General features: G+C 52.5%; 1 protein-coding gene across 1 annotated transcript; it reads left to right on the forward strand.

The window, feature by feature from the left end:
* Positions 1-1,005: 1,005 nt before the first annotated feature.
* Positions 1,006-8,728, forward strand: RABGGTA (Rab geranylgeranyltransferase subunit alpha). The gene is made up of 17 exons (XM_084767760.1): positions 1,006-1,103; positions 1,376-1,432; positions 1,567-1,677; positions 2,036-2,160; positions 2,353-2,540; positions 2,818-3,021; positions 3,459-3,542; positions 3,638-3,720; positions 3,807-3,908; positions 4,014-4,119; positions 4,230-4,281; positions 4,413-4,501; positions 5,005-5,093; positions 5,197-5,313; positions 6,647-6,760; positions 7,022-7,109; positions 7,927-8,728. The coding sequence occupies exons 2-17, from the start codon at positions 1,430-1,432 to the stop codon at positions 8,073-8,075; spliced, it is 1,704 nt and encodes a 567-aa protein (XP_084623886.1). The 5' UTR covers positions 1,006-1,103; positions 1,376-1,429; the 3' UTR covers positions 8,076-8,728.
* Positions 8,729-10,498: the final 1,770 nt, after the last annotated feature.

Raw genomic sequence — 10,498 nt, forward strand, 5'->3', positions numbered from 1 at the left:
TGACTCAATTTTTTTAAAGTTAGAAATCTGCCAAGCGAGGTGGTGCATGCCTTTAATCCCAGCACTCGGGAGGCAGAGGCAGGTGGATTGCTGTGAGTTTGAGGCCAGCCTGGTCTACAAAGAGAGTCCAGGACAGCCAAGGCTACACAGAGAAACCATATCTTGAAAAACCAAAATAATAATAACAATAATAATTAGAAATCTTACTATTTCCTAAACTGGCCTTAAGCTCTAGAACTTCCTGTGTCGACCCCCTGGGAAGCAGACAGTACAAGCAGCACCACTGCCCCTGGCTTTTGTCTATGTCAATATACATGTATGCAGATATACAGTTATTATTATCATTATATTTGTGGACATCTGGGCTAGATCTGGGTGCCATCGCCTTCTGGATAGTAACCATGAACATGGATGAAATCAAGAGAACAGGAAGGAACCTGAGAATTTTCACAGCCAGAACTCGCTGGTGTCGGTGCTGTAAATACTTCTCTAGGTAGGCTCTGAAGGGACTCGGCCAGGCTGAGCACGGCAAATATGGCTCTGGGTGCCCTCCTCCCCATTTATGCCCTCTGCCTTGCTAAAAAACCGCTAGATTACATTCCTGAAACTAGCGAACATGGTCTACTCCCTTAATTGGCCACTTTCTCCTCCTGAGGCTGACTGCCAAGGTCCAGCAATCAAAAGCCCCCATTGGGCTCGCCTAAATCAACACGCTCAATTAAGATTAAACATCCCTTTGTGCTGAAATTTTGGTCTTGGGGTGTCCTGAGCCGACACTGGTCCCTTCAAGCTGCAGTTTGAGTTGCTAACGAAAAGCACCTTTCCACATTCTCCAGCGCGCGCGCACGCACACACACACACACACACACACACACACACACACATACACACAAACAAACAAACAAAATAAACAAACAAAAAATAAATAAAACAAAAACCCCTGGGCGCTAACAGAAACCCGGCGACGCACACGCAGCTCCCTCGCCAGGCCTGCAGAGGGCGCACAGCCTCGCCACCACACGGCACGAAGCCGCTCTAGCCACCCTGGGACGGACTCAGTGGCAGGCAGGAGTTGCAAGTCCTGGCACCTCCTCCCAACTCAGGTGGGTTCGCTCGTGTAGGGGCGCGTGGGGAGGCGCAAGGATCTGCGGGGCGAGCTGGCACTGCTCTCACCCGGTGCGGTGTGTGTCTCGGCCGGGCGGCCGAGGTGCGGCTTCGGAAAGACCTGTGCGAACCGAGATCCGGGTTGTGGTGCGAGCCGCAGGCCCCCTTTACACCCGGGAATCCTTAGCCTGAGCCGGCTGGAAGCTTCCGGGAAGCACCTGGGGGCGGGGCTGCGTGGGCGGGGTTCCGTGATTGACATCTTTCTCCGCAGACTGAGCGGGCTACCTCTGGACCCCTCCCCTGTTCCCAACGCTGATCCGACACCATGGTGAGAGCCCTGAGCCTAGCCCCTTGCCCCAGCATGCTCCTGCCCTCACCCCCACGTGGCTGCCTCGGCGGGCCTTCTGCAAGTCGGCCCTTGCTAAGCAACCTGCATTCATACCCTGCTCCCCATCCCTGTAGCATGGGCGCCTGAAGGTGAAGACGTCTGAAGAGCAGGCAGAAGCCAAAAGGCTAGAACGGGAACAGAAGCTAAAGCTCTACCAGTCAGCCACTCAAGCTGTCTTCCAGAAGGTGGGGGCCCCCAGAGGTAGCCCTAACCCCCCCCAAGGATAACACAGACCAAAATCTTGAGCCTAGAGTCAAAGTGTAGGCAGGACTCCAAATCTGGATTCTGTGTGTTGCTGTGTTGGTTCTTGGGCGAGTCGCCGAAACTGTCTTCGGTTTGCTCATCTGTAAAATGTAGCCAATAAATGGACATTCTGCATAAGAGTGTTGCAAAGATTAAGCGAGAGACTACCTCTTAGGCTGCCTAAGGTTCTGCGTAGTGCCTCTTCCGCGGGGCCACTATTGAGTGGTTCCGAGTTCGTCATGTTTAGTGTGGAGCTGGGAAGAGAAATGTGACCTCTGACCCTGTAACCTGTCTTCTCAGCGGCAGGCCGGTGAGCTGGACGAGTCAGTGCTAGAACTGACGAGCCAGATTCTGGGAGCCAACCCTGATTTTGCCACCCTTTGGAACTGTCGCCGGGAAGTGCTCCAGCAGCTGGAAACCCAAAAGTGCGTAATAGTTGAGGTCCCTGCCCCGGCCCCGCCTGGGTGCAGACCTGTTGCCGGGATGGAGTAGCCAGGGCATAGAGGTAGGATGCTGAGGGATTGCGGGACGGGTCGGGACCAGATGCAGCAAGGGATGGAGAAATTGAGGCTAGGTGTTGGGAAGTTCTAACCTCCCCCCTTTCTCTTGGGGTGCAGGTCCCCCGAGGAGTTGGATGCTCTGGTGAAGGCTGAGCTGGGCTTCCTAGAGAGCTGCCTACGCGTGAACCCTAAGTCCTATGGCACTTGGCACCACCGCTGCTGGCTGCTCAGCCGCCTGCCTGAGCCCAACTGGGCTCGGGAGCTGGAGCTGTGTGCTCGCTTCCTCGAGGTTGATGAGCGGAACTGTACGTGTCCTCGGTGCTGTTCCCACAGACCCCATGTGCCCCCCAATCCTGGTCCTGGGTTCTCGTTAAGGCTCAGAGTTAGGGAGGGATGTGCAGGGTCGCTCACCAGCATCCACTGTGGTGATGCTCCAAAGGGATGGTGGGGCCAGATGTTGGCATGTGTGTGGTTTGCGCTGAAGACTTTGTAGGGCTCTCTGAGGGATATCTGGGGGCCGTCAGTGGAGTAGCTCCTCTTTGGCTTGCTTCTGAGATAGGCTCCCTCCCTCGCTGTCCCTAGTTCACTGCTGGGACTATCGGAGGTTTGTAGCTGCGCAGGCTGCTGTGGCCCCTGCGGAGGAGCTGGCCTTCACCGATAGCCTCATCACCCGGAACTTCTCCAACTACTCCTCCTGGCATTACCGCTCCTGCCTCTTGCCCCAGCTACACCCCCAGACGGACTCTGGCCCACAGGGACGCCTCCCCGAAAACGTACTGTTGAAAGGTAAGTGGGTCTAGGGTAGCTGTTCTCAACCTGCAGGCCATAAGCCTTTTGGGAGTTGACCGACCCTTCAGAGAGTCACCTAAGACTATCAGAAATATCAGATATTTACATGTATTTACTATAGCGATTTATAGCGGTAGCAAAAATTTATGACGTTTTGAAGTATTGACAAGGATAATTTTATGGTTGGGTGGGAGCAGTCATCACAACATGAGGAATTGCATTAAAGGGTCGCAGCATTAGGAAGGTTGAGAGCCACTGGCCTAGAAGATTCTGCAGGACCACCACAGTCCTGATACCTGTCCAGCCCTGTGCTGGACCTGCCTTCCTGAGCCAGGGTACAAGTGAGACTTGGGGCTGGTGTGCAGTTGGAGCATCTAGGTTCCCACCAGCATACTGACACAGCCCCATGTCTCTCTGGCCCCCACCCCTCACAGAGCTGGAGTTGGTGCAAAATGCCTTCTTTACTGACCCAAACGATCAGAGCGCCTGGTTCTATCACCGCTGGCTCCTGGGTCGGGGTGAGCCGTGGGGAAAGCACAGGGTGTTGGAGACTTGGAAGGAAACAAAGTAGACGTAAGGCAAACAAGGCCGTTGTCGTTGTCTCTCTCCTCAGCGGAGCCTCAGGATGTTCTGCGTTGCCTGCACGTGAGCCGGGAAGAGGCCTGTCTGTCCGTCTGCTTTTCTCGCCCACTAATAGTGAGTCAGGTGGTTTTACTGAGCGCATCGTGGGACTCTGAGGCTGTTGGAGCTAAAACGGGTCTCTCTCTGTCCCCCCATGGCAGGTGGGCTCCAGGACGGGGACCTTGCTACTCATGGTTGATGAAGCCCCTCTGCGTGTGGAGTGGAGGACTCCAGATGGCAGGAACCGGCCCAGCCACGTCTGGGTATCCCAGAATTGGTGGGGCAGAAATGAGGGCTTGGGGCAGGACTAGGGTGGGACAGTCAGAAAAGCAGTGAGGTGGCGCATTTCCTTGACCCAGTACTCTCAGCTCTGTGACCTGCCCGCTGCCTCTCTCAATGACCAGTTGCCCCAGCACACGTTTCGTGTCATCTGGACAGCAAGTGATGCCCAGAAGGAGTGTGTGCTTTTAAAAGGTGACGCTGGCTAAAGCTCCACTCCTGACTGTCTCCTGTCCCTACTGTTTCCTCTCCCGTCTCCCCGCCGTGGCAGTGTCCCATCCTAACTGCCCTTTCCTTTCCCTTAGGCCGCCAGGAGTGCTGGTGCCGAGACTCAGCCACTGATGAACAGCTGTTCAGGTGACCATGGGAAAAGAGAGGGCCGCTAAGCACCAGGCAGTTGGGACAGGAGGCCTGGGCCTGAGGGAGGGAAGATGCCTTAGAACTCTGGGCTGTGGGCAGCATGCCTTCCCTAACCTGCCCGCTCTCAGGTGCGAGCTGTCCGTGGAAAAGTCCACCGTGCTGCAGTCTGAGCTTGAATCCTGCAAGGAGCTACAGGAGCTGGAGCCAGAGAATAAATGTGAGACCCTCGCCCAAGCCAGGTCCTAGGGGGAGCCTCCTTGAGCACAGCCCCTCAAGAAACTGTAAACAGGGGGCTGGAGAGATGGCTCAGTGGTTAAGAGCACTGACTGCTCCTCCAGAGGTCCTGAGTTCAATTCCCAGCACCCACATGGTGGCTCAGAACCATCTATAATGGGATCTGATGCCCTCTTCTGGCCTGCAGGTGTACATGAAGACAAAGCACTATATACATAATAGAAAATAAGGGGCTGGAGAGATGGCTCAGAGGTTAAGAGCACTGAGTGCTCTTCCAGAGGTCCTGAGTTCAATTCCCAGCAACCGCATGGTGGCTCATAGCCCTCTTTAAGGAGATCTGCTGCCCTCTTCTGGTGATCAGGTGTACATGCAGACAGAACACTATATACATACTAAATAAATAAAAAAATTTTTTTTAAAAAGAAAAGAAATAAAATTTAAAAAAATAAAAATAAACTGTAAACATTTCTCCACCCTCTCCCCCAGGGTGCCTGCTCACCATCATCCTGCTGATGAGGGCTTTGGACCCCCTCCTGTATGAGAAGGAGACCCTGCAGTACTTCAATACCCTCAAAGCAAGTTGTTGGGGGGCGGGGACAGGCGGGAGGCAGGCCAGGGGAGGCCCGGAGGGCAGTTAGAAGGCAGCTGACTCGCGCGACTGCCTGTTGTCCCCACCAGGCTGTGGACCCAATGAGAACAGCCTACTTGGATGACCTGCGCAGCAAGTTCCTGGTGGAGAACAGCGTTCTCAAGATGGAGTACGCCGACGTGCGAGTTCTGCACCTGGCTCACAAGGTCTGGGCTTAGCTCGGGCCCATCCCTGGGCCCCTTCCTGCTACCCTCACTATCTTGTGCCTTCACCTTTGTCATAGGCACCTTTCTAGACATTTCTTCTTCCCCACCTGGCTGACTCCGCCATCTTTCTTTTGGCCTAGTCCTAGGTCTTACTTTCTATCAGTCAGTTCCTCGTCCTGTTTGCTCCCTGGTTTTAAATCCTGAATCATCAAAGCTAGGCTAGGGCAGCATAGCTCATTGGTAAGGCCCTGGGTTTAATTCCTAGAACTTGCGGAAAAAAAAGAGGGGAGGCCTTTTTACCACCCACGCTGTGCATTCCTATGCTTCTCACACTGGATCAGTAACCCCAAAACTTAAAACCTAAATAGCTTCTAGAGAGTTCTGAAAGCCTCACAGGCTCTGCTTTTTCTGTTTCTAGGCCCTCCTAGTCATTTTTTTTTTTATAAATTTTTTTTTATTCAGATTACATCTCAATTGTTATCCCCTCACTTATATCTTTTTGTTCCCCCTCCCTCCCTCCTTCACCCTATTCCCCTCCCCTAGGTCTGTGACAGAAGGGGACATCCTCCCTCACCATATGATCACAGCCTATAAAGTCTCATCCTGGTAGCCTGCTTACCTGTCCTCTGAGTGCCACCAGGCCTCCCCTCCAAGGGGAAGTGGTCAAATGGGGGCACCAGAGTTCATGTCAGAGTCAGTCCCTGCTCTCCACACAGCTGTGGAGAATGGCTTGGTCTGAGTAGGGGATCTAGGTTTGCTGTGTGTACTGTCCTTGGTTGGTACAGTAGTTGGAGCAGAGGCCCCTGGGTCGAGACCCACCAGCCTTGATGGTCTTCTTGTCTTCCTATTCATCTTAACAAATCAGTTTTACCTCATCACTGTAGCCCACTGCAGGCCCACTCGGACCTTTTCTGTCTGTTGTAGGACATGACACTATCCTCTGTCCCTTCCACGCTTGAGGGTTCCTTTCCCTGTCTGCTCTCACTAGCCACCCCTCCATAACCCTGTCTGCCTATCCCCTGTCTCTGACATAGCATATACTCATATGGATTAAGCTATTTGTTTCTTTCTTTCTTGTTTTGTTTTTGTTTTTCGAGACAGGGTTTCCTGGATTCACTTTGTAGACCAGGCTAACCTTGAACTCACAGCGATCCACCTGCCTCTGCCTCCCAAGTGCTGGGATTAAAGGCGTGTACCACCACACCTGGCGGGCTACTTTTCCTTACGTGCTGCTAGCCTCTAACAAGAGGCTTGTAAGGTCCATATGGAACACAGACCCAGTGGCTACAGATCTCCTAGCTCTTGCTTAGTTTCTCACCCCGTCCCCTCCTAGGATCTGACGGTGCTCTGCCATCTGGAACAACTGCTCTTGATCACTCACCTTGACCTGTCACATAATCGTCTCCGAGCCCTGCCCCCAGCCCTGGCTGCTCTGCGCTGTCTTGAGGTAAAGTAGTTACCCTCCCCTTTCTGTCTGGGGCAGCCCTTTTCCTCTTTTCCACTCAGAAGTTTGCCTGAGTTACAGCAATGTCTGGGACCTCCTGGCCACTGCAGGTGATTGCTTTCCCACCCTCTCCTGCCACACAGCCTGGCCCTGTGAGCTTTTCCACACACCCAAGCTGGTCAGTCACTCTGGGCTCCTCCATGGCTTGTACCAGTCCCAGGCTGCCTGTCTGATCTTGGGCTTCCCTGACTCCCTGCCCCTCAGGTGCTGCAGGCCAATGATAACACGCTGGAGAACTTAGACGGCGTGGCTAACCTCCCTCGGCTGCAGGAGCTGTTGCTATGCAATAACCGTATCCTTCCTTCAGTCTGTTTTGCAGACAGCTCGTAGGGCAAGGAGCAGGCTACAGAGGGACAAACCGCAGACACAGACAGACAGGGTCATCTCAAGGCAGGGCAGGAAACAGGGCATGGGCAGGCTGAGCTGAGTGGGCGATGTGCTAGCCTGGGGCTGTCTGTGGCTGTTATTAACTTCTACTCTGGAGTTCTGTGTAGTGTGATTTCTACAAGCTAGAGTTCACAGGCAGGCAACCTGTAGAGATTCTTAGGAACTATGGAATAGTCTAGAAACCAAAAAGTTCCTTTTTTTAAAAAAATAATTTATTTCATTTGCATTGGTGTTTTGCTTGTGTATATGTCTGTGAGAGGGTGTCAGATCTTCTGGAACTGTAGTTACAGTTATGATCTGCCATGTGGGTGCTGGGAATTGAACTCTGGAAGAGCAACCAGTGCTCCTAACCACTGAACCATCTCTCCAGCCCAGAAAGTTCCATAGTTTTAAAAAAAAATCTTGAACTCTTTGATCCTCTTGAAAATGAGAGGTTAAAGCATCTTGGCCCCACATTTCCCCTCAGAAGCCCCTTATAAATTCTAAGCGCCACTTGACAGGCATCCCTACCTCTCCTGTGACCCCACAAGGACCTGTTTCCCACCACCCTCTTCCACCAGACGTTCACAGTCTCTGCTTAAGAGCCTTATTTTCTCCACGGAAGTGTGTGAGGCACCATCAGATGCTGCCGAGCAGCAGTTTCCAGCTTTGGGGAGGTTGTCCAGTAGCAGACAGTGGGGTTGGGTAGAGCTACTGAGCTTTCCTTGACATTCTTGCCCAAGGCCTCCATCAGTCTGCAGCCCTTCAGCCTCTTGCCTCCTGCCCCAGGCTAGTCCTCCTCAACCTGCAGGGCAACAGCCTGTGCCAAGAAGGGGGCATCGTGGAGCGTTTGGCTGAAATGCTGCCCTCCGTTAGCAGCATCCTCACCTAGGAGGCCCTCACCCTCACCCGCACCCTTTAACTTATTGGGACTGAATAAAGAATGGAGAGGCTGCTCCAGGCTGCCAGGCTACCATTACTGCTGCCATCATATGTCATCACCTCCACAACCACCGCTGTGCATCTTGAGAAAAGGAAGGGAAAGGCCCCGGGGTGTGGGTCTGCCGTCCTGCGATGCTCCTGCAGTTCCCTGAGAGCCAAGACCAGAACTGGACTTGAGTTCACTGTCAGTTTCGGGGCTGACGCTAGGCCCAGGCTTGAGACTAGGATAGGAATTGGGATCTGGTTCTGTTTGGGCTGAGACTCAGAACAGCTGTCTCTAGCTGGACAACATTGAGAACATTTCTCCTGTGACTGCCACTTTCAGACTCTCTATTGACAACTGAGTTGGCTCAGGACCTCACTGTCCCAGGAAGAATGGGGCACCTTGCCCCACCCTGTTAACTTGGCAATACTGGTCCCTGTGAGTTATATCCTATGGTTGAAAGGCCCTTGGGAAAACTTGATCCCGGTTGATCCTCATATACGTTCAGGGATGAGTTGATTAGAACACATGAACTGGCAAAGAACCTGCTATGACTTGCCCAAGGTTGCTGAGCTCTGCGTGCTGAAGCCAGATATTAAACACCTCAATTTAGTGCTCTAGCCTCCTTTCCTGTTTCTGTGTGCTCATATGAAATGATTAGATGTAGAGAAATTTTAATCCAGCAACATGGCTACTCTGGCTAGAATAGAGACACACCTTTTATTCCAGGAGACAGGACAGAGGCAAGCAGATCGTTGAGTTCAAGGCCAGCCTGGTATGTATAGAGCAAATGTCAGGTAAAGAAAAGCTTAGGTCCAGTTGTGGTGGAACATGCCTTAAGCCCAGCACCAGGAGATAGGCAGGCAGATCTCTGAGTTCTGCTCAGGCAGTTCATTTGAGTCCCCAGTAGTTGAGAGGCAGTGCAGTGGGGTTGAATGTGTGGCGGTTTGGTTAGTGGAATTCAGAGTCAGTTTTACAGAGACAGGTTGAAGCTAGACACAAGACAGAATGTGCCAGAGAATAAATAAGAAGGAGCCAAAAGATGCGAACAGGTTGCTAGAGTTAGTTTGAGACCCAAGTAGACCAATTCAGTCTGGGAGCTGAGAGAAGCCCATTTGAAATCAGTCACCTTGGAGAGGAGTTTGAGCCAGACAGAGCTGAACCAGTCAGCCAGAGTTCAAAAACAACTAGAAAGGGTGAGCTTATCCGCCTGTCTCTGAGGCTGAGAACATTCTAGGCCTAGATTCAATTGTACGGAGGCTAGAAGCTTCCAGGACTAGGCCTAGGTTAGCAGTCGGAGGCAGTGAGCCTCTAAGACAAGACGTACTTCAGGAGAATAAAAGTGGCTTTTACAATTAAACAGAAGGCTGGCCTCGACTCCCTGAGGTGTTAAGATGGCACACCACACCCCCTCCACCACTGTGCTCTGGCTTTGAAAGCTGCAGGGAACAAAGCCTCCAGGAAGTGGCTCAGGGCTTAAGATATTGACTCAATCTTGGCAGAGTGGGGAGAGAGGATGACTGATTAAAACAAGAAGAGTGTGGCAAGCCAGGCACTTTCCTGTTCTCTGGGATCTGCCTGGCCTCACATGTGCTCACATACCCCACCCCTCGAAGCCCTGCCTCGTCGTGTATCCCAAGAGACACACAAACAATCACACAGTGAAGCCCTTTGGCTGACCCGCCACATTCCTGCCTTGAATCTTGATTTCCTCTGGTGTGTACTGAGCGCGTTGGAAGTGACACAGAAACTGCTAGGTCCCAGGGTTTGCCAGCAGCTGAACAGGGGAAAAAAAACCCACAGTGTGGTTGGTCCTTTTGTCCTCTTCTGGAATCCCAGCACTTGGGAGGCTAACGCAGGAGGCTTCCTGTGAGCTCAGGTCTGCCTGGCCTATATGTGAGATCATTTTAAAACAAACCGAATCAGTCGGTGTGTGTGTGTGTGTGTGTGTGTGTGTGTGTGTGTGTGTGTGTGTGTAGATCCAGGAGTTTCTGTTCCCACTCCCCAGGGTACCTCTGTGAGGGTTCATTCCCAAAGTCCCCATTGTCAACTCTGCCCTTTGTGTCTTTTTTGCCAACCCGGTTTTCACTATCTTTGATGGGTGGCCCATAGGTAGAGCTGGAATATCAGTAGGATGGAGTAAACAGGCTCTGTCTGCTGGTGCCAAGGACAGGAACCAAGGAGAGCCTCCTTAAAGATGCCTGGCTCCTCTCTGCCTTGGGGCTGTTTTAATGACATCTCTGATGTTCCTCCCAGTGCCTGAGCTGGAATTAGGAAGTATAGAGGGTAGGTTTCTAGAGCCGGTTGGTCTGGATTCCCAAGACGAATTCCAGGCTGGAAATGACAAATACCCACCTCCAGCTGACGAGACACTCGCAGTGAAAGAAGGG

Source organism: Acomys minous (genome assembly GCF_964271855.1).
Source record: "Acomys minous genome assembly, chromosome: 18".
Classification (NCBI taxonomy): Eukaryota; Metazoa; Chordata; class Mammalia; order Rodentia; family Muridae; genus Acomys; species Acomys minous.

Bases quoted from the DNA above. Each gene is read 5' to 3' on its own strand.
- RABGGTA (XM_084767760.1), top strand. The intron at 4,120-4,229 runs GTGACGCTGGCT...CCTTTCCCTTAG, and splicing joins GGAGTGTGTGCTTTTAAAAG to GCCGCCAGGAGTGCTGGTGC. The intron at 5,314-6,646 runs GTCTGGGCTTAG...GTCCCCTCCTAG, and splicing joins TTCTGCACCTGGCTCACAAG to GATCTGACGGTGCTCTGCCA.